Here is a 25,278-nt window from a genome sequence, read left to right as displayed (position 1 = left end):
ATAGTCATTGAACTTCAGCTCAATGATTTGCTTGAAATCACACTGCTGCCAGGCTGCATTAGGGCACTTGCCGTGGCAGCTGCCTCCAAACAGTGTGGCAACAAGGCAGCTGGCTTTATACAGTGTGGCAACAAAGGCAGCTGCCTCCAAACTGTGTTGCAACCGTAGTGGCAACAAAACTTGCGCTTAGCTGTCTCGGCCACCGTAGCTTCATGCCTGACAGACCACATTTCGGGCAAATCAAACACCGCGTTCTTATAAATAGGCGTACCCCACATCCTCGTGATACAGCGAAATAAAGCGGGGAGCATTTCCCGGCAGGACGGTGACTGAAGCGCTCCGAAGGTAAAGTAGTTCACTCCGAGTTCCTTATTTCTACTTGATTCATTTGTCGTGTTTGAGCTCTGTGTTGTTTTATCACTGAGCCTGAACGTGGTGTTCCTTGTTGTTGTTTTAAACGCTGCAATCATGCAGGGAAACAAACAAGTGGTCACATGATTGAACACTTTGCTCTGACTCCTCTCACGGATGTTCTGTGTATATTTCCCGTCTCTTCGCAGGTTCACTCAAAGAGACTCAAACATGGACGTCCGGGCTGAGCTCGTGGTTCTCCTCTGCCTGATGGGCCTCACCTGTGCGGTGCCGGTCAAATTCATAAGCTGCGGTGAGTTTCACCTGTCACACCCATTTACTTCACTCTACTCACCTTTTTTTAAAGCAAAGTTTAAGTAGCCCTGTCAATGTGTTTCAATCAGAAATACGTTACAAAACCCACTGAGGGACGTTGAAGTATGAGGACTAAAGAAAAGAAGTGTCCCAGGACCACAAACATGTCTTAACATGTGAGGTTTTGTTCAAGCAGCTTTCCAAAAACAAAGATATCCCACTTCAACCATTGGAGAAGTCTGGTTTATGGAGAGTTTTTTAGATTGCCTTAATTAACAATCACATTTTAGGCTTCATTATAGTTTTAACTATCCCCTTCCTGACTACTTGTTTAAACACCGATTTACACCTTAATTTGTTTCCTTTTATCGACAGTCATATTTGACTTATTTACCCACTTCCTGTTTAATCGACCGACTGTTTCAACACTAACTTGCACCTGACACATTGTCATGTTACCACGAACACAGTGTACTATCAGCCCCAACGCCCTCATACTTTACTAAAATGTAGTTATTCCAGATTTTCCTCCTTGGTCACAGAGGAAATGAAACATTGGTTGTCCTCCTCATGGCAACTGAACTTGTGTAAATCTGGTGGCGTTCCTGTTAAACTTGAACTAGATTTTGAGTTGGCTTGAGTCAGATATTTTTGGAATGAAGTCATTTAATGAAATGTGTGGTGATGCAGCAGTATAAGAATTTACCTTTTTTTTTAAAAAAAGTCTGCCTCTGTATTTCCTCAGGTTCCCCCTCTGGCAAAGTGACCGTGGTGGACATTAGCCCTTGTGCCACTCAGCCATGCCAGCTCCACAAAGGGGAGGCCTACAGTGTCAATGTGACATTCAGTAGTGGTGAGTAGACTGTTTGCTTGAATCTTTTTTAATTTATTTAGTTTTTCCCTCCGTCTTTTGATTTTATGTCATTTTATCTTGTAGATGTAGTGAGCCAAACAAGCACAGCATTGGTTCATGGTATTATTGCTGGAGTTCCCATCCCTTTCCCCATCCCTGTGCAAGATGGCTGCAAGTCTGGAATCCAGTGTCCCATCCAGAAGCAGCAGAACTATCACTATCTCAACTCTTTACCTGTGAAGAAAGAGTATCCTGCTGTAAGTACATGTGACATTTGGGGGGGTAAAGTATGCGACAATTACTCGTTTATCCAAATTAAAACCAGATTCAGCCACTGAGTACAATTTTATTCTACATATTCATAGAGTGGGGTATGAATATTTACTGTTGCATGCTGCTACTAGAAATCTGATGGCCATTACTGACATTGTTTTCGTCTATGAAAAAATTCAAGGCCAAAAACAAAGCTGTTGTATTGTCCTATCAGTATTTACTGTTAATCCCAATTGGCTATTTTGAACTTTGTCCTTGCTGAATAGCAAAATATTTTGTCTAATACTCAGATGGGATGTTTTCAGCTTCCATGTCTGATTTTTGTTTTTGTTTTATAAATTGGTGCATACTAATTCGTCTGATGTGGTTGTCCTCTTCTCTCTCTCTCTCACTTCCTCTTGACTTATTTTTACATGGAGACAGCTTTTTGTTCACCACTAACTTCTCCTTTTCTGCATTTTACAGATAAAGCTGGTGGTGGAATGGGAACTGAGAGACGACAACAAAATAGACTTGTTCTGCATCAGGTTCCCAGTTCAGATTGTGAGCTAAACCTGCAACAATACCTCACACTAATGTATGGGGGCTTCTTTTTAAAAAGGGATTCAGTGTTGAGTAAAAGCCTAAAGAACTTAAATGATTAATTTTTTATTCATTTATCAAATTGATTTTAAGATGCGTTTCTCCCTCTGGTTTGCAAAATGTTGCCGCACACGCATCTTAAAATCCTGCAGAAATAAACGGTTGATTATTGCTCTGATGGGCCGAACAGTTGATTTTTAAGAGGCGTGAATGAAGAATACGACTGATATTTGTGTCAATGACCCGGCTTATCTACATTCCACTACCACACATGTCCCGTCTTCCTGGCTGCTGTGTAGTCGGACAAGATGCACACTAGTTTGTCTTTACTAAAACTTTTGTAAAATTTCTTACTGACCTTGTGCTACTATATGAAAAGTAAATTCTAATAAAGAAATCTAATGTGTACCCAAGTTGCACTGTTTGAATAAATGTTAAGCTGATTAATCATCTTTAAAGAGTTACTAATCCCATAAACTGATTCGTGTCCCGATCCTGACATTGAAGTGCAAATAATTCCTTACCCGATAAGAATTTGGTACACGAGTTGCAAAGTGGCTGACATGAACACTTCTAAACCTTTTAACATGATTTTACAATGAGCTGTAAACCGAAGCTCTCAATGTGAGCTTGTTAAATGTTAGACTTCTTACAACTGAACACACCAAAATTGGAACAAAGACTTCATAGCTCTGGAGATGTTGCTGAGGAGCACATGAATGCTCCAAGTAAAGTGCCGAAAGGACCATTAAAACTGTTTTTAGTTTTCACCACATCATACTGAGTTGATTAACTTAACTTTCTTAGTGATATTCATTGTCCCCCAGAAGCTGCTGATGCAGTCACTGAGTAGCAGTGAGGACGTTGGAGCTGTTATCTTGTTTGTTTGTCTCGACTCAGCTTTGCAGAACCAGCTGGTTCAGACCTTTGGATAGAAATCTGTCTTGAAATTAGATTAAGACTTAACAGGACAGAAAAGAACTTGAAATACTTCTGAGATTTTATTGATCTGAGCAAAGGCCAGCAGCAAGGTTTACAACATAATCAGAACTTTCAAATAAGTTTGTGAAATGACAGCCCCACAAAAAAATGATCTCCTTCCAGACAGTAAGTACAACATAATAGGTTAATTTTGTACTTTTCCAACCAAAAGTCAATCATTAAGGCAATATGAGTTACACAGAGAATATAGCTTTGGCTCTTTCACTGAGACACCTGCTGAATGAGAAGGAGTTGAGTATGTTAGAGCAGAGATCAGGTCACAGTTTTAGTGCAGGCAGGGCAGAGGACGTGGAGGAGGACACGGAATTTCTACCAGTACAACCTGCTGCTTCTTTCGTGCAGTTACAAACGTAACAAGTGGAAGCTGGAAGATCTCTCCACAGTTTAAGTCAACACCACAATGTTGCAACCGTACAAACAGCCAAACCGTTGCGCACTCTGAAGTATCAAATATGTCGCCATTCAATGATATGAAACTCGGAACAAAGCAACATTGATAGGGCAGGGTACACCTTATTGGAGTGGTAGCTAGGCAGGTGGTTGTCACATAATAGGCTATAATCTTGGACCAGATCTGGTTATTATTGGCTCATGTCCAAATACACCAACATCGCCAGCCCCTGTTTCACTTGAACAACTTATGTAGCATCCAAGTCCCTTTGTTTTTGTTTCTTTATCGTCCACTTTGCTTCAGCCTCTCCAGCCGCTGCAGCAAGGCGTTCCCGAAGGCCTCTCTGTATCCCGGACTGAGCGAGTCCAGGAGTGAGTAAACCGTCTCATGATACTGGTTACTCAAATCCTCGTCCACTTGATCAAAAGCATAGCCCACCACCTGTCAGGATAGAAATGAGTTCTTAAATGCAAAATGTTCATTATATGGGGCATTTAAAGAGGAATAAAACAAGAAACCACAGTGTCTCACTCTCACTGCGTCTTACCCTCAGTCCCGCCTCTGTGAGCTCCAGACAATACCGGTTTCCCTCTCTCGTTTGCACGTTGATGTAGGCTACGTCCAACGCACTGCTGAGACTATGTGACACGTGCATTACCGTGACGGCAAACAGTACGTCGGTCACCACTGCTTCTGCCTCCAGTCTCATGTCCTTGACGTCACCAAGCCCGACACAGTCATCATCAAATGAAGAGACCATGGACTCCTCGGGCTGAAAGTCTATCTCCATCCCCTGCAACAGAAAAGGGAAAGAAATTTGCCAAATGCCTAAATGACAGTTCTCCCTGGTTACATATTTAACAGTCAGCAGCGTTGTGGTAGTTCAGGGGCTGACTCAACTGCAGACTTTTCATTCTACAGTTCACCACAACATGTGCCGGAAACAGAAGGGAAACCCAGACATGCATCTGACCTCTCTGTGACTTCTATTTTCTTTAAGTGCTGTGATTTTTAAACATCCTTTATGTGGATGTGACATTCAATTATTGTAGCTCTTCACGGTGATTTTAACAATTTCACAGTGTAAAGTAGACGAATCTGAAAATATGCATTGTATTTTCTATAAGACTAGATTTTAATTAGAAACTAGGGCTGCGAGCGGCAATGTGCGGGCCCGAGAGCTTGCGAACACGGGACCTGATGCAGCCGCGGGAGAGAGATGTCGGGGACCGGGCGAAACGTTGCGTGTGTGGAAAGATAAACACTTCACTTCCTGTGTCCGTCACGCAACGCCGAACCACGCCCACTTATCACGGTCCACTCCATCAAGTGCAGACCACACCGTTAACATTTTATGTAAATCTAATTTAAGTTGTAAAACGAAGCGTACTTCCTGTTGCCAGTAGGTGGTGATATCACTACATACAGACTAATAGATCTGTTCAGGTCAAAAACACTCTTGTTTCTCTTCAGATCGTAAAAATCTCTCATCTTTGCAACGTCTAAGACCTCAAAGGAATCTAGGCCCACTGACACTATACAGATACAACAACCTCGTGTTTCAAACTTTGAGGCCACGCCACGGTCACACCGTGTGACAAAATCTCAAACATTATAAGTACGGTAGTTTCAATCTCCAGTGTTGTTGAGATGACCCTTACCGAATGTGAAGTTGATCTGATGAAAGCTCTAGGAGGAGTTCGTTAAAATACACAACGTGAAAAATCTAAATCCAAAATTTCGCATACACACCTGTACCGAATTTCGTGAAAGCGAAGTAAGGGGCTATTGAGCCATTTGGTCACGCCCATTTCAAATGACTCACTTACCACTTTTGAATTTTCTGCAAACTTGTGAGTTTTCAAGCATGTTTAGGCCCTCAAAAAGGCATCATTTGGCAGACAATAAGAATAATAATAATCATATAAATTTCAATAGGGCCTTCGACACTGTCGGTGCTCGGGCCCCAACTAGAGCTGCTAAACAGATGTAGTGGGATAAAAAATACAATATTGCGAGAACTTTCGAGGGACGTAACATGGAATGAAATACTCAAATAGCTCAGCTTTGTACGGAGAAGCAGTACTCTAGTAAATATATTTAGTTACTCAACTACTAGTACTACACGTGTACTTCAGTCCACCACCTGTGTAACAACATTAACGTGAGTCACAAGTCAATTTATACAAAACATCACAGCGACATCTTCAGAGCCGCCCTGAGGTTTAAGCTAGCTAACACAAGATAGGTGAGGTTACAGTCTTCACACACACCTCACAGTTAGTTATGGATCAATGGATGAGTTGTTATATAGCAGCTCATTCATATAGTCACATAGCCTGGTCTCCTTTAGCTAGCTAGATAGCAAACATTAGCTTTATGTCGCTATAACATAAACTCGGGGAGAATGAACAGCTAAGTCACTGCCCCGTTTCAAGCTAGCAACGTGATTTCGGCTACTAAACATGCTTCAATCTCTGTCTTTGTGTTTATTTGTACATGTTATAATATAATAATAAAAGCTATAATCACGCTCGATGTTAGTTTGTTGCAAAAATCATTTGTAACCCAACTGCGCTCATTCCGCTCACCTCCTCGCTGCCTGTGTTTCTTCCGGCTCGTGGAAGCTTCCAGCTCCAGCCCACTCTCTGGGCTCTGTGGACAAGGTGCAGACAAGCGTGGCGTTCAAGCGGCCGAGCTCTGATTCCCAAACAGCCAGATTTAATTAAAAATAACACAGCTCGTGTTTTCACTCCAGCGCGTTTCTTTAGTGTGTAAATAAATATCTAAACAGAGATCTCCACCCTACAGTCTATGCTCTCGACCCGGTGATCGTCCAGTGGAGCAGGCGACTCCTCCATAGTTGTGACGTCACTGCCTCATCCCACCCCGCAGTGTGGGCTCGAGCCTGTGCGGAGTCATGAAAGTGTTTGTAAACAACTCAGTCAGAAGGTAACTTCAGATCCGCGCCAGCATCCTCAACTCTGCTCAACTCGGGCGTGCCGACTCAAAGACCTGTCGTGTATACGCGTACTGTGCTTTTCTCTTCGCCTGCATCTGTGCTGCGATGGTAAATGACTTGAGAATTGTTGGCTTCTGGGTTAGCTGGCTAACTAGCGAGCTTACAACATTAGCCTGTCGTTAGCCCGGCAACGCTAACCTGCCCACAGTCAGCCAGCCGACAGCAGTGGTTCATGGGCGAGCTAACGCGTTAGCATTACGCTCTCGCTAGACGGCTAGTTAGCTTAATGACGTGCCTTTGTTGAGCCAGCGGTCAGTGCAGCTCCTGATAACGATGACAGCTTTAAATAAATACAGCTACAGCTACAGCATGTGATAGTACTGACAGTCAATACTGTCAGTACTATCACATGCTAGCAGCTATTTCGCAAGCGCGTTTGCTCATTTACCCTGGCTTATCTGGTGGGTAAACATGTGCTGACAATAACACTGGGCAGGTTATAGTGCACTATACGTTGTCAGGTATACTATAATGTTATTTACTTATATTACAACACGACTCAGTTGTTTTCAGTCGCTACTTTTTATATTCGCCTGTATTGTAAACATAATGTGTGTAATCCTCATGTTGTGTGTCTCAAGTGTCAAATTACAGAGAGTGAACCGTGTGTGTTTCTGTAGGAGCAGCAAACTGGAGTCGAACCATTCCCCACACACATCACTGAGTGTCGACATATCATCCGAAGTGTCCCTGCTCCTGGGATATGAAGGATGTTTGAACTCAACATTTCCTGATGTCTTTAAGTCGACTGGATGACACAACAGTGACACCAGCGATTAATCCACAGCCGTTGGAGAGGCAGGAGCCTTTCGGTTTTGCGGAGCCTCTGAATCCCTTTCATTGCCTGAGTACTGTACCCCTGTTGAGTTGAAGATGCCTTGGCCCTTTTCGGAGTCCATCAAGAAGCGAGCCTGCAGGTACCTCCTGCACCGCTACCTTGGCAACTTCCTGCAGGAGAAGCTGAGCTTGGATCAGCTCAGTTTGGACCTCTATCAAGGCACTGGAACACTTGCCCAAGTGCCATTGGATAAATGGGTATGTGTAGAGTGAAAATACATCAGACAAATTCATTTGATGTTAGTATATAGTCTGCTTGGATGGAGAGAAGCTTCAGCATTGTTATGTCTTGTTCTTCAGTCTCTCAATGAGCTCCTGGAGACGGCAGACGCCCCCTTTGAAGTGATCGCCGGGTTCATCCAGACAATTTCTCTAACGGTTCCATGGGCTGCCCTGCTACAGGAAAACTGTGCGCTAGAGGTCAAGGGTTTGGAGATGGTGCTCAGACCCAGGCCGAGAGTGGGTAAGGTCACAACAACACTATCTGTGCAAAAAAAGGTTGAAAAAACAGCTTGTTATTTTCTCACATTAGAAATAGGAGACCGTTAATTTGACTGAAAAGCAAATCATTTTTATCACCACAGCATCTGGCACTGAGCCCATGTACTGGTCCAGTTTCATGACGAGCAGCATGCAGCTCGCCAAAGAATGTCTGAGCCAGAAACTCACCGATGATATGGGAGAGAGCTTCCAGCCCTTTGAGGGATTAGAGAAGTTTGCAGAAACAATAGAGACAGGTAATATGATCATAACGCCAAGCAACATTTTATGATATGTACTGGTTTTGCATGAATTGATATCAAATTTTCTTGCTTGCAGTTCTGAGGAGGGTCAAAGTGACATTTTTAGACACTGTCCTCAGAGTCGAACACATTCCGGAAAATTCTAAAACTGGAATTGCTCTTGAGATACGAATTAACAAGTAAGTTTGCATGGGCACTCGGACAACACTTGACTAAACATAATATTTGAAAAAAATCAACACAGAATAATTGAATCCAGATAAAATTCACTATACCATATTAATTTCCTCTCTTAAATCCTAAACTTCTATCAGCTACAAAGGGAATGATGTAACTGAGGGGAAACATAAAAGACAATTATTTAAGCATTTATTATTAAAGGGATTGCTCCTAAATATAGGGAAGATATCCCTAATATTGTATGTATCAAGTTAATCGTGTTCTGTCGTTGCTTTCAGGATTGTTTACTGTGATGAAACGGGAGAGGAGAGTTCGAGTGTGAATGTGCATCAGCCAACCACATTTGCACATAAAAACCTGCAGATGGAAGGCATCACCATATTTTGGGATGAATTTTCAGACGCGTCTCGAGCTGGATGTAAATCGTCACCAACTCCAACGGTTGGTGCAGCGAGTCTTCGAAATTGGATAACAGCTAAAAGAGTTGTGTGCATAAGTCTTAATTTTAAAAATGGATCTTTTATTTTGTAGGAAACTGAGCCAAAGCTCTCCCCCAGCTGGAATCCCAAAATAATATGTGAGCCTCATCCCCAGTTCACAGAGCCTGTATCCTCTACAAAACCATTTGAACCTGTGCAGGTTGGGAGCCTTGATGGCAAAATTGAGTTGTCCCTCACTCTGAAAAACAATATAGCTATGCCTGGAGCAAAGGTAAATTAAACAATTTCTGGATTACAACATAAAAAAAATGTCCCTGATTATATATCAGTATTATGCACTTTGGTTAAAGACAGTAATGAGGCTGCTTTCCTTTTCAGCTGGATGTTGTCGGACATATAGAAACATTAATTTTCCTGCTGTCCCCACGGCAAGTTCATCTTCTCCTTGACTTGTTCGGAGCATTCTCTGGTGGAAGTGAGCACCCATCTGTTGATAGATAATTTGGATCAAACTGGGTAAAAGTGATACAACTGAGTTAAAGAAATGGAGTAAACCATGTTTTCTTGCTCTTTGTGTGAAGGTGCACAGGAATGGGCTAAGGACAGAAAGAGTCGACCGATGCAGCAGGAAGATGAGTATCGGCTCCATATGGAGCTGAACCGCTGTCTGAAGAAGGACACTGTTGTGCCAGGAGCAGACCCCGACCTCGTTGAGAGTGAGACCACCAGAACTGTGTCAAGTCGAGGTCAGACGGAAGCACCATCATCTAACCCTTTCCTTTCTTACAAGCCAGATGTCATGGGTGCATCTGTCTAATGAAAATGGTCCTTTCCTTTATTTTCTGGTTGCTGATGTAGATGATGTGTTCTTCTCCATGGCCGACATGGACATGTCTCACAGTTTGTCGTCCCTCCCTCCTCTGGGAGAACCACCCACAGTTGACTTGGATTTGTCCCTTAACAGCAACTACTCTGCCTCCCCAGTAGAGTCTCCCTCTGGAAACGCAACAGTAAGTCTTAAAGTCAAAGAGACGCAAAAAAATTAAGAGATATTGATTTAAATCATATGTGTTGTAGCTTGTGTGGTGAAAATATTCCAGATACGTGAGTTGCTGTTCTCTTATAATCTGGCATCATATCTGCGTTTGTAGGCTCTGTGGGATGATTACATGGATGTACCGCGACAAAGAGAGAAGCAGGCTAATGAAACACTTGTCCACTCACGGGATTCACAACTCCCTCAAAAATTGCTACGTCTGGCCTGTAAGTATAGCAATATAACAGTATTTTTTTAAAACATATTTTACACAAGTAACCATTAAATACTAGTCCATCAGCAGCCATGTGCTTTGAGAGGTAAAGTAATTTATATCTTTTTTATGGATTTACATCAACTTATCTCCCTGACTAGTTTCTAAAATAGTATCTGCATGTACTTTATCTGCCACTGTTTGATATCAGCCCATCCATCCAAAACCCATGGTGATGAGTCCAGGCCAGAGCTGGTGCTGAGGCTGACACTGAGCAGCCTGGCTATCTCTGTCCTCCACATCGACCCGCTGCCACCACCAGATGCTGCCCCTAGGCCCCTCGGCCCCATGGCTGCACACTTCTTCAGCATGGTGGGCCAGCTCTCGCCCGCTGCTTTCCTTCAGTCTCGGACAGCGTTTAATCAGGCTTGTCCTCACGACCACCTCAGGTGCACTTTTATTTTTCACTAATTCCTCTTATGCAAGGTCAGGTTCACGATTTGAGTGTGTGAAAATCTGTCTGACCTGGGATTACATCTGCAGGTTTGTGGGCCAGGGCCTGAAGATAAACTATGAGCACAGTCAGGGATCCAACTTACGGACTTTCAGCACTGACGTCTCTCTTAACCAGATGGAATTCCTGGAGTGTCTCTTCCCATCTGAGGGTGTCATTGGTGGCTCCCAAAGAGGCATGCAGTACACTGAGGTTCGAGTTTCAAGCCGTTTGCACTGCACTGACGTTTAGTTGGTTAAACACTTGCATTTACTCTCATTTGCAGCTGGCATGATGTTAGTAGTGTTTCTCACTGTTTTCTCTGTCACAACTCAGCTCCTGACATTCGACACCACAGCCAGTGCTGATGCACTGCTAACTACCTGCCTTCACCTGCTTTACAAACAGGCTGAGCGCAGGGGCCCTCAGGTAACATTGTTTGTTAGTCCAATATGAAACCACAACACTGACATAATTGCAGAAAAAGCATCCGTGTGTCGTCATGCGTTCACTCAGTCAGCCATTTTCTCCTCTGAGCAGGGCGGCCAGGTTCGCTTTAGCACAATTCCCCGGAAGGCTGAGATCCTGGTGGAGCTGGGACCTGTGCGATCTGAGCTGGACATCAGCATCGTAGACCGGCTCAACTCGCTGCTACAACCTCAGAAGCTCGCCACTACAGAGATGATGGCCTCCCATATGTATACATCTTATAATAAACATGTCAGCTTGGTAAGGCCCTCCCAGGAACTAATAATCAAAGATGAAAATAATTTCTAGAACTATGAAAACTTCAAGCATAAAAATATATTTATAGCCTCTACAACACTATATAATCTACATCAATCTACATCTTTGTGTTTCTATACTAATTCCACAGCACAAGGCCTTTACAGAAGTTTTCCTCGATGACAGCCACACCCCAACCAACTGTCAGGTATCACTGACTGTAAATGCCCCATTGCTCGGCCTTGCAGTCCGATTTCCCATCCCCGACCTGCGCTCAGATCAGGAGAGGGGCCCCTGGTTCAAGAAGTCCCTGCAGAAGGAAGTACTTTACCTGGAGTTTGAAGACCTGGAAGTAAAAACAGAGTTCATGGGTGGTAGCGCTCCTGACCAAACAAAGATGGAGCTCACTTTTAGAGAACTTATAGGTACGTGGGCCAACTGAGGAAAATGTTTCCAAACTGCGCTTTAAAGATTTTTTTCTAATGGAGCAACTTCTCTTTTAAGTTCTGTTTTTTTTCCTTTATTTCAACAGGGAAGTTCCAGGAGGAGCCAGATCAACCAGCTGCCCGATTCCTCAGGGTTTCCCACACCATGGACGGAGACATGACATCATCTGAAAGCGTTAAGTTTGACTGGCCGAGGTGCGTTCACCCACCCAAACCATTCTCAAACGAATCTGTCCATATAGGGCAATCTTTCATTAGTGTTTACTTTCTCTGAGCAGGGTTGTGCTGAAGATGAACCCTACGGCGGTCCACTCAATCCTTGAGCGTGTGACAGCTGAGGATGACGAGGGGGCTGAGGATCATTCTCTTGAGGAGGAGGAGGAGGAAGGGGCTGCTCATTCACTGAAGGATGTGTGTGACTTTGGGAAACCGGAGCCATCACCATTTTCTTCACGTAGGGTCATGTATGAGAATGAGGAGGTGGGTCAGTGCTAAAAGGCCACATTCATCAAAGAGTACCATGTATGTGTCGTCAAATTTCTTTGTCCTGAAGTGCAAGTGAATGAGTATTTTTGACAGCATTGATCCATTTTGCCTTCTGCATTAAGGCTAGCCATCTAGTTGATGTATTCAAATATTTGTGACCAATGCATCATTATGCAAAAAAGAGACACGAGTATTGCTTTGCATACCTGACCTGTTGACAGAGCAGGTTGTGATCAGGTCATGTTTCTAAGTTTTATTTTATATTTTTAAATTCCAGATGGTCATTCCTGGTGATGTTGGTGAGATGACAGAGTTTCAGGAAAAAACCATGAACAACTCTCGCTTCATCCTCGAGTTGTGTCTCCCCAATGTGCAGTTGGTGCTGCCCAGCAAGACCTTTTATGAAAAACTACACAACAGGTACAGATTTTCTAAAATTACATTAAATGACCGGATGGCAATAAAAGCCCAGCTGAACAAAGTTAAATATAAGGGTTGTCATGAAAAGAAAGTGAGGTTAACTCTGGGATATCCTGGAGGCTAGTAAGGGATTGACATTCAAGCCTTTTTACATCTATAAAAAATGTATTGTAGCTGAAAATTAATAATCGGTTGATCAAGTGTTTTGAAGCCAAGTTTATGTCCAGTGATTTTAGTTCCTCTTTAAGACACTTTTAATAAGACAATCTTGATTTTTTTTTTTCCACGTCTAAAATGAATGTTTATAATATTCTAGGATAAATAATGACCTGCTTCTCTGGGAGCCCACTGCTCCATCTCCAGTGGAGACCGTTGAGAGCATGCCATATGGAGTTGGCCTCTCTGTCGCCAGTCAATTGATCAACACTTACTCCAAGGACAGCTTCAGCCAGTTCCGCTCTACCGGACCCGAGGGTGAGGCTGCAAGAGCATTTCACATGATTGTACAGACTTTCAGTACTGCAGTAAACGTTTGGGGCATGAGGTCATGTTTTATCCATTGATAGACATGCTCTGTGTTGTGCTTTCAGAGGACACCAGCGGCTCAGAGGAAGAGAACATGCACTATTACTCTCCTGCCTCGGACATGGGCCTCAGGTCTCGCAAGAAGAAAAAGCCCAAAGCTCAGAGCAAGACGTCGCAGAGTTTGTTTTCTGTCATCCTCAGTGTCAATCATGGCTTGGTGTCTCTACAAACTAATTCTAAGGTAAGATCCCGTTCATTTTTAAATATCTCACTGTTACCACAGGTGTAATCCTAACAGCTTGTTCAACAGTCAGTGAGTTTTCATCTTGTTTTTCCAGAGGGAAGACAAAACTGTGCTGAAAAACAAACATGGCGAGTTCTGGCTGGAGGTGAAGAACGCTGTGCTGTTCAGTGTCACGCAGTATGAGGGATATAAAGACCAACACTACATCTGCTTCCACACCAGTAGCATTTGCATGTATCATCAAGGTAAACTATGCTCGTCTTCACATATGTTATTGTGCATATATAGATAATGTATCGTTAATATACACAGAAAACTACTATAGTCTGGCTACATCTCTGTTGTTTCATCGATCCCAGGACTTATGGATGGTGGAGCTGCTGTCTCAGACATCAAGTTGCCATGCAGGACGCATCCCCATTGGCTAGAGCCAACTATCTACCAATCAGAGACCTCACCTGAGAGATCCTCAACACCCTCAGAGGGTATTGGTCTGGAGGCCCGCAGCATGGTGTCTGTCGCTGTCAAAATCTCATCACAGAGTGCAGAGCGCAACGTCAAGGTAGAGCACTCAAATCACTCACTGTGTTTTTGTCATGAGGACACCATTCTTACCCGTTTCAACCTTTTTACTTTATCACTTTCAAAAATGAAGTAATCCCAGCATAAGAGGACTAATATTTTAAGGCTGGAAGATATAAAGTGACCCAATGTTTCACAAGGGGGGATAAAAAAACAAATATTCGAGAAAAATTGATAAAAAATTAAGTAGACAGTTGTGTTACACAGTTTTTCATCTGTTTGATCTTTTTGTATCAGTATGTGAGACTGTCATGGCCACATTTGCCCTGTAGATGGACCTATACTCACAATGAATGATTTTTCTGGATCTACTCTGGAGCCTAAAACCTGAACTGCCATAGTAGGAATTATAAAGGACATCTGCCCCATCATGTTGTGCTGAGAACCACGAGAAAAAGTTACAAATTATTGATTTATTACAAAAACAGCACATTTAGTCCAGCGGTATCACAATTGAGGCAGAACCGGTGTTTAAGGTGTATCAGTCAGCTTTCTTGAGGTTTGCCACTGACTGTGGTGATGTGTGTGTGTGTGTGTGTGTTCATTCAGGAGTTTCTTGTTGCCGTCGGAGTGAGAGGAGCAACACTTCAGCACAGAGTTGTCCCTCTCAGTCTGGGCTGGTATGACCAGGTAAGAAAACAAATCTCTAACTCTTACACACCTCTTTTATTCTCTCTTCCGAGAATAATTTAAAAAACAATAACATCCAGCAAAATCAGACATCTGTGATCTTATTGCCACTTTGTGTCGAACAGATTGCTGACTTCCTGAATATTTCTGATGAGCCTGTGTTGGGTTACGCTCCTCCAGCGTCTGTCACCACCCTACATCTACATCTATGGAGCTGCTCTTTAGATTACAGGTGAAGAACGCCTCAAAACTCCAACTCATTTAAAAGCCACGAGTTAATCCTTGCATTTATTCTCATGTGGGATGTGTTTTTCTCTTGACAGGCCCCTTTACCTGCCGCTCAGGTCACTGCTGATTGTCGAGACTTTCAGCATCTCCAGCAGCCTCTCTTTAGACCACTCCTCTTCAACACTCAGGTATTAGACAGTCTCCGGGTTTTGTCACTAGTACGAAGTTGAGAGATGTATATGAAGCTGAGTTTTAGAAAAAAATTGCTAAACAGAACCTGTTATTTGCAGGATCATTCTGGACGAAGCTGCTCTGTTCCTCTCAGACAAGAGTAATGCAGTCTCTGTTAATCTCGCACGTGGTAAGTTATCTTCAGTAATGATTGGAAATAAACTATTTGAATTGTTTAAAATGCAGTTCCGTCCAATGTTTTCTGTTGGTTTTTGTGACAGACTATGTCCAAGTGGTCGACATGGGAACACTGGAGCTGAGGATTTCAGCTGTCAAACCTGGAGTGGATGGAAAATTGGTTAGAGTTGTCCGTATCTAAATGGCCTCAAACATTTTAGAAGTCGTCTCTCATGAACAAGGATCAGTCATTTTTTTAATATTTTCATCGTCTGTTGGTTGACAGGTGGAGCCGAGATTTGAGCTGCGCTGCTCCAGTGACGCCATTCACATCAGAACGTGTTCAGATTCCTGCGCCGCCCTCATGAACCTCATCCAGTATGTCGCCAGCTATGGAGACTTGCTGCCGACTGCAGAACCAGAGGCAAAGCATGGCAGCACTACTCATAGATCCAAGGTCAGCTCAACAGTGACACTAATTATGACACAGTATTACATAATTAAAATACAATTTCAAATCCCTACCAGTCGTGCTTGCTTAGTCTGAGCATATTTTTGAATAGGCGGAGTTTCCCAGCCGGCCCCCATCTCAGACCCTTCTGCTTGCTGAAACCGAGCAGCAGATCTTGCAGGATCTGATGAGTGAGGCGATGGAGGAGACTGACGGGCAGCATACACCTGGGATACAGCAGAACGGTGAGGTCTTTGCTCAGTAAGCGTTAGAATTGTAAATTACTGTGTCCACGAGATGTTATAACATTTCACACATCTGCAGGTGCACACGAGGAGAGAAATCTTGACCAAGACCAGCCTCGCTCAGACTTGTTCCTGTTCCCGGATGAGAGTGGGAATTTGAATCAGAATCCCAGCCCCACTTACCCCATGCTTCACTCTCCTCTCATCACTCCTGTCCCGAACGTGGCCCAAGAGACGGATGACTTCTGTATCCTGGAAACACCTGGTTCCAGAGGAGAGGTTTGAATATACTCTCTCACACGGCTATAGCCCAGTTGTAACACAGCGCTTGACTGTTTTTGTGAAGTTTATGTCGTCTCACTGTGAGAAATGTGTTTCAGGATCGTGATCAGGAGCCAGTGGTAAAGCAGCTTACTTCCAACCCAGTGGAAATTAAACACGATCACTTCAGCCAGCCTCTGTATGGGGCCGATTCCAGCCGCGGAGCCGTGAACTTTCCCATCCCAGAGGTGCGCTACCTCATCAAAGAGATCTCTGTCATCTGGCACCTTTATGGTGGGAAAGACTTCGGGAGTCCGACTTTCTCAGCGTCTCCTGCTAGAAGCCGCGGGTAAGCTATTTGATAGTGCTGGAAATGTTTGAATGTGCTCAAAGGGAAATGGAATGTTTAATTTGTATCCTTCTTTCTGCCTCGCAGGTCTACACCTCATAGCTCCCCCTCTCAAACTCCAGTCAGACAGGCCAGTGCTCCAGGACGGGCAGGAGGTGGAAAAGGAAGGAACCCTGATGTACTGATGGAGATTCAGCTCAGCAAGGTAAAGTTATTCCACAATTTATCGACCATATAAATGACTTGTGTCATCTCTTTGTTGTTTACCACCTTTTCTTGTACCTCAGGTGAGATTTCAACATGAGGTGTACCCACAGGCCCAGGTGGCTTCTGGGTCGGCAGCGGATCAGCCAGTCTCTCGGCAGGTGTTTGTCGTGCAGGACTTGGAGATTCGAGACCGACTGGCCACTTCACAGATGAATAAGTTCCTCTACTTGTACTCAAGCAAAGAAATGCCCCGCAAGGCCCATTCTAACATGGTGAGTAAGGCAACATGTTTGCATTAACCCAGTCAAGTGTTGACCTGGTGTAATGTCTTGTGTGCATTTTCTCTCAGTTGACAGTTAAAGCACTGCACATGTGTCCGGAGTCGGGCCAGGCTCCTCAGGAGTGCTGTCTGCGTGTTTCCCTGATGCCTCTTCGTCTCAATATTGATCAGGTACAAGAATCAGATACTGATAATTTTTTCTGTGGCAAACAGCATCTTCAGTAGCATTTTTATGTGACACTCCTGTTGTTTGTTTGAAGGACGCACTATTCTTCTTGAAGGACTTCTTTACAAGTCTTGCTACTGAAGTTGAGTTTTTCTCACCACCTGCTCAAGAAGGTAAAACAGATCATCCACGCACACACCCGTTGTAAACCGTACTTTCAACTAAAAGCTGCTTGTGTCGTCTTGTTTCGCAGCGTTCTGTGTTTCCACAAAGAAATCCTCTGCCCCCGAGATCTCCTGCAGCTTCTCCAAGCTCGCTGGCAGCAGCCAGGACCCGGCACCAATCATTTCAGTGCCTGCACAGAGACGTTTGAGCCACAATGGGTTTTCCACATCAGGGAGGGAAGAGGTCATTGACAATGAAGCTCTTACTTTCAAAGACCAGCCAATCTTCTTTAGGTCAGTGTTTAAAGAAAACAAATAATGAAACTATTTGGGAAAAGTTTCTGTATTTGATCAAATTCTTTTCTTAAAAGGGAGTTCCGATTTACCTCTGAGGTTCCCATTCGCTTGGATTACCATGGGAAACATGTTTCAATGGAGCAGGTACAATGTCTCAGAGCACTTTGCATTGACTCCACATTAGGTTATTAGTGGTTTATGAATAACTTGATAACTGCTTTGTTTCAGGGAACATTTGCAGGAATCATTATCGGGTTGACACAACTGAACTGTTCAGAGCTGAAACTGAGGCAGCTGTGCTACAGACAAGGGTATGTGTATCACAGTAATACATCAGATGAGACAGGTTCATATTGCAGATGTCTTTCAGAACACCATAATATGTTATATATCAAGTATTTTAATTCACTATTCACAAAGAACATGTGTTTTTCCCCTATATACTAATACTCGTCTGTCTTTCAGACTGTTAGGTGTAGATAAGCTGTTTTCCTATGCAATAAACGAGTGGCTGAATGACATAAGGAAGAACCAGCTTCCAGGTCTGCTTGGTGGTGTCGGACCAATTCACTCACTGGTACAGTTGGGTGAGTGCAGCACGTAATCTTAATCTGGTTATAAGATTTTTTTATGTTTTCAGATATATTTTTAGACATATATTTCTCAGAATGTACATGGATAGGTATAAAGCAAAAAGTAAAACCAGTATTAAGCGGCTTTCAGACAGGAACTGAACTCTGCCCACTTTCCTGTGAGCCCATGTGAGAATTCAGCAGTGAAATGTCAGAATAAAACAGAAATAATACAAATACCACATCTCAGGATGAAAGAGGTGCAGTACACATGGAAGATGCCAACGAATATGTCAACTTTGAAAGACCTTGAGATTCAACAGCTATTGACAATACGGTTTGACGTGATTTCCACAGTTGAATTTACACACCATGTCCTGCCTCTGCATGATCTACGTTGGCGGCGCCCCTCACCTGAATGTTCCATATACATTTTCCTGTTGTAAACGCATCTGACAATCTTCTGCTGCTTTTTTCATATGTGAAAGGAAAACTCCCGACCATGTCTGGAAGCACCTTTTCAGTGATATTAAGCTTCTCCTGCTAAACTTGGTCCCACACTTAACATATAGAATTGAATTCCCTTTTTTTGCCATACTCAGTACTAGTTTGATTCTTGGAAGCTGGGACAACATGTAATCCATGCTTTCATCGATAAGCTGCTGTGAATGTCATTACAGTTTATGAGTTTACTAATCCAGGTGTATCTCTCAGCTGTTGTGGTTCCCTGTTCTTAAGATGAATGTTTTGTTCAGTTCAGGGATTCAGGGACTTGGTCTGGCTCCCGATCGAGCAGTACAGGAAGGACGGCCGGATAGTTCGCGGGTTTCAGCGCGGCACCGCCTCCTTTGGAACCTCCACTGCTATGGCTGCTCTGGAGCTCACCAACAGGATGGTGCGGACCATTCAGGTAAACAGGCCTCTCCACTGCCACCAAAAAGTCGGTATTCCCAGTGTTTCCCATAGATTTTGTCATGGTAACTATCAGTGTTGTGACTATGACAGATGGCTCTTTTGTCGATGTGTTTGAGAGAGGATAGGCTGAGTGAATCAATATGCACAGCTCCACAATGAACAGGGTTTCCACTAATCTGAATTTTCAGCTTTGAAAAGTATTTCATATTTTCAGATAATACGTACTAGATCTTAAATAGTCTTAATTATGTTCATTCGCATCACTCTTTAAAATTAGTTTTTATTTTCTTTAAGGGAAATGTTTTTGCAGCATGGGTCGTTTATAATGTCACTGTGTAGTTCTTTCTCAACCGTACGGATATTAATACGCTGAAATAAAACTACAAACAAGACCAGCGTGGAACTGATAACTGATCATCTGCACACACCCTGGTCAGAATTTATCTCGTACAATCGTCCGTGGGAAAGACATGGATACTGATTGTCTGTCTGTATTTTGAGAGAAAATGTGGGATTCCTAGGGTAATTTCCTACTCAACTACTTCACCTTATCTTTAAGTATGGGGTAGTGGTCTTGCATTTCACTTTTTGAGATCTGTAGAAACCCTGAACGGTGCAAAACACTACATTAACAGATCTTTTGTGTTGTTATAAGAAATGTAAAAAAAACTTTTGATTAATCGTGAAACTGTGGGGGACGTCTACAGTCCACATTCTAATTAATGGGAATTAAAGGGAAATACTGATTCATTAGAACTGTCTCCATGAAGGAACAAAGATATACATAGTTTTGTCTGATTTTCAGGCAGCAGCAGAGACGGCCTACGACATGGTTTCTCCAGTGCCTGATGAGAGGGACTCAAAGAGGATAAAACGGTTCTCTCATTACGGACTGGCCCATCAGCCTGTGGACCTGAGAGAAGGTGTGGCCAAAGCCTACACGGTGGTAAAAGAGGTAAATGAGCCTGAATCTGAAATGAATATTCCAACTGTAGTGACATTAATGGAAAGAAACTCTGTTGCTGATGTGTATTGAGCGTAGACTGTATATTAAGATGGACAACATGACAGATTCACAAAAGTGAGGCCAGAGGTGGACCAAACTGAAAAGTCAAAAATATGTGTTAAATACATCTTTTCTGAAAGATGGTTTCTGTCATTTTAGGTAGTTCTTATCACACTGATGTATGTTCAAGTGCGTTTGGTTTTAATTTAATTATTCAATGCTATAAAAACAGGGTGAAATGTTATGATTGACAGCTGAGACTGCCTCGCTATTGGTTGAGTGAGTGTATCAGCAAGACCTCGTTACCACGTTCTCACTCTCCAGGCTTCATTTCTGAACAACGGGAGGAAGACGATACTCCATCGTCCATCTTTATTTACAGTTCATGGTATTGAGTGTCTGGTGTTTCCATCTACAGGGGATCACGGACACTGCGCTGACCATCTACGACACGGCCACCCGGGAGCACGAGCAGCGCGGGATGACGGGGGCGGTGGGTGGAGTTCTCCGACAGCTGCCGCCAGCTGTAGTCAAGCCTCTCATTATGGCCACCGAGGCCACCTCCAACGTTTTGGGTGGGATGAGGAACCAGATCCACCCCGACGCTCGCCAGGAGGAATCGCAGAAGTGGAGGCAGGGCGAGGAGTGATTCTCGTTGCCGTATCGCACCTGAAAACCATGACTGTGCACAAGCGAGAGCTGACAAACGTGTTGGAGACTTTCCTCAGATAGTTTTTTTTTTTTGAAGAGGTACATCACAGAGGCTCATCACAGCTCTGGTGTAAATAAACACACTGTTCATCTCGTGGCATTTTGAGCTTGTGTCAGCTTACCAGTTCCCTCACAGTGCCTTCATGGTTGTCAGCATAGTCCAACTGTGTGTTCAGTCAAAGGGATGTCTGAAGAATGATTCATTTGTGAGCCACATTGTCTCTATGTGGATTATGATCTGTTGTAGATTAGACAATGGCATTTTAGATATGAAATCATTATATGCTGTTGTCTCATGAAGTGCAAACATTTGCTTCATTCTCCAACGGCTTTGTTTACAAGTCCTGTGTGTGGTTACGTTCGCTCACTCGCTGTCGACAAACACTAATATTGTAGGTGTAATGACTCTTAATTTATATAACACGTACTGTATGTGGGCCTTGTTATTTACTGTAAATAGTCCGGATGTGTAACATTTCATGCAAATACAAGAGGACAAATATGACTGAATGTGTTCTGTATGCAGCACTTTTAAGTGACTTGAAGGTCTACTTGCCCAAATGAATGATGTAGGGGAGGCCACCCGGGAGTGATGAAGATTCACAATTTTATTTTGAGCTGTGATCAACATGTAATTTTCACACAATCTGCTGTCCCGAAAAGCTGCTTTCAATAACAGTTTTAAACAATTTATTTCCCGTCTGCTGCTCACATATTCAAACTGTAGACACAACCTTGTAAAAGGAGCAACGTCGACTTAAGATCTTCAAGCAAAGTCCTAATGTCCTGAGCAAAATCTTTTCTTCCAGTGTATTTTTGAACACTAGTATTTGACGTGAAATGTCGTGTTGCAGATATTTGATTTGCTAATTTTTGTGTTTATGTGCAAAGAATATTTCTTGTACATATGTGTACAGTTGATTCTTGAATTTGTATTAAAAGCATGAAAGGGAATTAAAAAACAGTTGCCACATTGCAGTGTGGTTGTTGTGCCTTGTTTTTAGGCCTCTGTGACGGCAACAGCCTGTGACCAGAGGCATCATGTTTTCAGTCTGTCTGTACACACGTCCCATTGTTCTGAGCATGACAAATAACAATCAGGATCTAGTGAATCTTAATGTGGTTTTATAAGAGGAATGTTGGTGGACGTGTGCTTTTCTGAGTGACATTAATGGAATGGGACTAATAGCCATTTGGCAAAAAAAATTGTAATTGTCAATGGATTTTCTGTTTGTTTTCAATGAAAATATCTGTTCATTTCTTCTTTATGTTAAGCAAAATAGCTCTTGCCTTTATTCTGAAAAGCATGCAGCGTTTTGGTGAGCTTTATTTTGAAATACGTAGCCAGTTCATTCGGGAGGTTGTTACTGTTGGCATGGCAACAGCATGTTTTACTACCATGTGAAACTTTTCTCTTTCATCAGATGCCACACGTGTTAAGACCTTAGACTACATATAAAGTTTAAAGCTTATATAAAAGGACGATGGTGGACGTCACTGCTGGTCTGAACAGTTTGACCTTTGACCCTGGATTCACCGAGGAGGAGAAGACGGTAATACACCTGCGTGCACGCGCGGCTGGACTGACATTTAGCGGGTGCGCGCACGCTCTGTACCTGTGTAAACTCGTCCGTTCACTGAGGTGATTTAAAACAACTCTAAGCATATATAGTTCATTTAAAGTTCATTTAAAGGTGCTGTTGTAAATCAATGGTACTGTTCCTTGTAGATGTGTCCTCAGAGGTCACAGTGCACACAGGGCCTCTGCTGTGACACCAGCAGCAGGAGATGGTGACCTCTGTGTGGGGATACTGGGAGCAGGTCACCTGGGTAAACAGCTGCTCCTCTCCCTCCTGGAGATGACAGACATCAAACCATCACACATCAAGGTTTCCACCAGAAGACCTGAATCTGCAGGTATACACTGACATTAAAATGAAGTCTAAGCAACACTGTGAACAAATGTTCATCCAAGTGGTCTGAAGCAGAGAAACTCGCGCTAAATGAACGAAGAGTGTAAAGACTTTGGCTTATGTTGCCTGATAAATTAATAAATACTAATACATGTGTTATATTTTCTTCTCTGCAACTGAAAAAGTCTTTACTGCTAATAAAAACGATTAATTTACTACTATGAGCATAACGATATAGATAGATAGATAGACTGACAGACAGACATACAGACAGACACACAGACAGACAGATAGGAGGGAGGGACGGATGCATACTTCATTGTCTTTGTGTTATAAAACACTACAAAATTAAATTTAACATTAGCAGCTTGTAATAAAAAATATTTACTAAAAATGGAAGGACAAGGGAATAAATAATTGGATTATTAATATTATGCATAAGAATATATATGTTGCTCTATAAAGAAAGAGAAAGAAACACGGCCACACGGTCACACGGCCCAAAATTTCTATCAGGGCTCCTGCCTGCATGTGTTCTTTTTTTGTTGCTTTTTGTGTTTCAGTGGAATTTGTCCCGACCGGTGTCGAGTGTTTCTTCGACAATCGCAGACTGGCAGCATGGGCAGACGTCCTGTTCCTCTGCTGTCTGCCCTCTCACCTCCCCAGAGTCTGTGGCGATCTCCGCTCTCACCTGTCAAAACACTGCCTGGTGTACAGCTTCATCTCTGCTGTGCCCGTCACCAGGTGCCGCCACATTCATGCACATATACAACTAATTTCAGAAAATGTATTTTAAGTGAACGCATCCCTTCTGTGAATTTCTTCTTCAGACTGGCTGAGCTTCTCGGACACGACTTCATTCTAAAACCACAGTATGACTTTGTGGGTGGTGACGCTGCAGACGTGTGGCTCTCCTGCTCTTCTCTGAATACAGCTTTGAAAGATCCTTCACTGATAGAGGCATCGTGTCCTCTCACCATGAGCGGTACATCATGCTGACTTGGTGTAAACTTTGAACTTCTCATGTTACATGAGATGTTTGAAATTTGATGTCACTCTCAACTGTTGAACTGGCGTGTGACTCCCTGTAGGTGGGATTACTCTGAGTGAGAGCTGGGTGTGTGCAGTGTTGTGCAGCCTGCTGAACATCTGCACCTCTGCTGGTCTGAGATCCAGTGACGCTCTCTCCCGGATAAACAGACTCTTTGAGGGGACATGGACGAACGTCGTGCAATTAACCACGAGCAGTTTCATCGGTTCCTCTCGTGCATCCTCCCTTCACGAAGATGAGTGAGTACAATACTGCATTGTTACAGAGTGCTGCTCGTGTTCAACTACAACTCATAAATTTAAATGACTGTTGTGCTTTTCTTTTTTTTCCCTCCTTTAAGGCCTTTTCCTTGGATTTCTCTCACTGATGCTCAGACCAAGGAGACACCACTGCTGAGGTTTCTGTTAAGTAATGAATGTGTGCAGCAGTGCATCTGTGCAGCGTACAAATCACTGCTGCTGACACCAGGAACTTTACACATTCACACTCACAAGTAAATCTTACATTCTCCATCACAGTTTGAAGACTGTGTCCCTCATGTCACACATAGAGTTGGGAAAACTGTACTGTAATGTGCAAGAACACATTTGAATAAAAGGGGCTCTGTAATATGTTTCTTTTTTTGGGGGGGGATGACTATTTACAGGATGTCCGTCTGCCCTGCTCTTGTAAACACGATATCACATGAAAGCCTCGAGGGGATTTCTTCACAATTGGTACAAACATTCCCTTGGACTTATGAATTCATTAGAGTTTGGATGGTCAAAGGTCAAAGGTCAAGGTCATGGTGGCCTCACAAAACGTGCTTTTAGCCCCTTTAACATAATATCTCATGTCTGCCTTTAGGGAATGTTTGCAAAGTTTCAAAGATAAACTGATGAAACTGATCAAAGTTTACACAATGCAAATAAAACAGCAATTTATAGTATAGCATTAGCATATAGTTGGTATATTCTGGATATGTTGCAAATACAGCATGAATGAACATGGTGATGAGAACGTGTCGTACTGATGTCAAGTCACACTTCAGATTTTCCACTGCAGGAAAAACAGGACAAATAAAAGACACAAAAAAACAACAACATATAAAAATTACTATCTCTGTGACTCTGTTTCAGCAAATTGTTATAAAATCAATTTATATATGAATTCATATATTAAAGTAACAACCAATTAATATAGGAATGTAAATTAAGATCATATTTATTAGTAAACTAAACAAATATATGAATATAATTATATTATAACTGAACTATTATTAAGTCAATAATTATCACTCTATTCATAAGCACTAAGTAAAAAATCTCCACATCCTCTGAAGCC

At 42.8% G+C, this 25,278-nt stretch overlaps 4 protein-coding genes across 8 annotated transcripts; 3 read left to right on the top strand and 1 right to left on the bottom strand.

Annotated features, from left to right (window-relative positions):
* Positions 1–193: 193 nt before the first annotated feature.
* Positions 194–2,782, top strand: LOC118116802 (NPC intracellular cholesterol transporter 2). The gene is made up of 5 exons (XM_035168675.2): positions 194–345; positions 561–664; positions 1,412–1,519; positions 1,604–1,776; positions 2,258–2,782. Exons 2-5 carry the CDS (start codon positions 583–585, stop codon positions 2,342–2,344), a joined length of 450 nt encoding a protein of 149 aa, XP_035024566.1. The 5' UTR covers positions 194–345; positions 561–582; the 3' UTR covers positions 2,345–2,782.
* Positions 2,783–3,362: 580 nt separating this feature from the next.
* LOC118116109 (gsk3b interacting protein) lies at positions 3,363–6,606 on the bottom strand. Of its 2 annotated transcripts, none has more exons than XM_035167436.2 (3): positions 6,341–6,606; positions 4,315–4,560; positions 3,363–4,208 (listed from the first exon to the last, which is right to left on the bottom strand). In XM_035167436.2, the coding sequence occupies exons 1-3, from the start codon at positions 6,347–6,349 to the stop codon at positions 4,050–4,052; spliced, it is 414 nt and encodes a 137-aa protein (XP_035023327.1). In that variant the 5' UTR covers positions 6,350–6,606; the 3' UTR covers positions 3,363–4,049. The 2 variants fall into 2 exon arrangements, with proteins under 2 accessions (XP_035023327.1, XP_035023328.1); XM_035167437.2 differs by having other exon boundaries at positions 6,359–6,606.
* A 41-nt stretch (positions 6,607–6,647) lies between these two features.
* On the top strand, positions 6,648–21,967 carry LOC118116106 (autophagy-related protein 2 homolog B). Of its 4 annotated transcripts, none has more exons than XM_035167430.2 (43): positions 6,648–6,719; positions 7,410–7,824; positions 7,927–8,089; positions 8,211–8,363; positions 8,446–8,548; positions 8,828–8,990; positions 9,081–9,260; positions 9,368–9,464; positions 9,571–9,735; positions 9,848–9,999; positions 10,141–10,252; positions 10,451–10,688; positions 10,783–10,945; positions 11,069–11,161; positions 11,273–11,461; positions 11,610–11,883; positions 11,991–12,099; positions 12,183–12,384; positions 12,668–12,810; positions 13,127–13,284; positions 13,401–13,576; positions 13,674–13,824; positions 13,939–14,141; positions 14,711–14,791; positions 14,917–15,023; positions 15,115–15,207; positions 15,310–15,380; positions 15,472–15,557; positions 15,654–15,824; positions 15,931–16,063; positions 16,143–16,342; positions 16,444–16,673; positions 16,761–16,878; positions 16,961–17,152; positions 17,230–17,331; positions 17,421–17,499; positions 17,580–17,784; positions 17,862–17,931; positions 18,016–18,098; positions 18,253–18,374; positions 19,115–19,269; positions 20,080–20,229; positions 20,699–21,967. In XM_035167430.2, exons 2-43 carry the CDS (start codon positions 7,663–7,665, stop codon positions 20,927–20,929), a joined length of 6,228 nt encoding a protein of 2,075 aa, XP_035023321.2. In that variant the 5' UTR covers positions 6,648–6,719; positions 7,410–7,662; the 3' UTR covers positions 20,930–21,967. The 4 variants fall into 4 exon arrangements, with proteins under 4 accessions (XP_035023321.2, XP_035023320.2, XP_035023322.2 ...); XM_035167429.2 differs by having other exon boundaries at positions 6,663–6,837; positions 7,416–7,824; XM_035167431.2 differs by having other exon boundaries at positions 6,663–6,837; positions 15,472–15,548.
* A 128-nt stretch (positions 21,968–22,095) lies between these two features.
* On the top strand, positions 22,096–24,551 carry noxred1 (NADP-dependent oxidoreductase domain containing 1). Its single transcript, XM_035167432.2, has 6 exons — positions 22,096–22,633; positions 22,721–22,908; positions 23,468–23,648; positions 23,735–23,889; positions 23,996–24,194; positions 24,296–24,551. The coding sequence occupies exons 1-6, from the start codon at positions 22,476–22,478 to the stop codon at positions 24,450–24,452; spliced, it is 1,038 nt and encodes a 345-aa protein (XP_035023323.2). The 5' UTR covers positions 22,096–22,475; the 3' UTR covers positions 24,453–24,551.
* Positions 24,552–25,278: the final 727 nt, after the last annotated feature.

This window comes from Hippoglossus stenolepis, chromosome 10, assembly GCF_022539355.2.
Source record: "Hippoglossus stenolepis isolate QCI-W04-F060 chromosome 10, HSTE1.2, whole genome shotgun sequence".
In the NCBI taxonomy this organism is placed as follows: domain Eukaryota; kingdom Metazoa; phylum Chordata; class Actinopteri; order Pleuronectiformes; family Pleuronectidae; genus Hippoglossus; species Hippoglossus stenolepis.
This window is presented reverse-complemented; position numbering and strand designations above follow the sequence as displayed.

Coding starts and splice junctions, on each gene's coding strand:
- LOC118116802 (XM_035168675.2), top strand. CDS start 583: ATGGACGTCCGGGCTGAGCTCGTGGTTCTCCTCTGCCTGATGGGCCTC. Junction 665..1,411: donor GGTCAAATTCATAAGCTGCG/GTGAGTTTCACC, acceptor GTATTTCCTCAG/GTTCCCCCTCTGGCAAAGTG. Junction 1,777..2,257: donor TGAAGAAAGAGTATCCTGCT/GTAAGTACATGT, acceptor TGCATTTTACAG/ATAAAGCTGGTGGTGGAATG.
- noxred1 (XM_035167432.2), top strand. CDS start 22,476: ATGGTGGACGTCACTGCTGGTCTGAACAGTTTGACCTTTGACCCTGGA. Junction 23,890..23,995: donor GTGTCCTCTCACCATGAGCG/GTACATCATGCT, acceptor GACTCCCTGTAG/GTGGGATTACTCTGAGTGAG. Junction 24,195..24,295: donor TCCTCCCTTCACGAAGATGA/GTGAGTACAATA, acceptor CCCTCCTTTAAG/GCCTTTTCCTTGGATTTCTC.
- LOC118116109 (XM_035167436.2), bottom strand. Junction 4,209..4,314: donor TCACAGAGGCGGGACTGAGG/GTAAGACGCAGT, acceptor CTATCCTGACAG/GTGGTGGGCTATGCTTTTGA.
- LOC118116106 (XM_035167430.2), top strand. CDS start 7,663: ATGCCTTGGCCCTTTTCGGAGTCCATCAAGAAGCGAGCCTGCAGGTAC. Junction 12,385..12,667: donor TCATGTATGAGAATGAGGAG/GTGGGTCAGTGC, acceptor TTTAAATTCCAG/ATGGTCATTCCTGGTGATGT. Junction 16,674..16,760: donor TCTCCTGCTAGAAGCCGCGG/GTAAGCTATTTG, acceptor TCTGCCTCGCAG/GTCTACACCTCATAGCTCCC.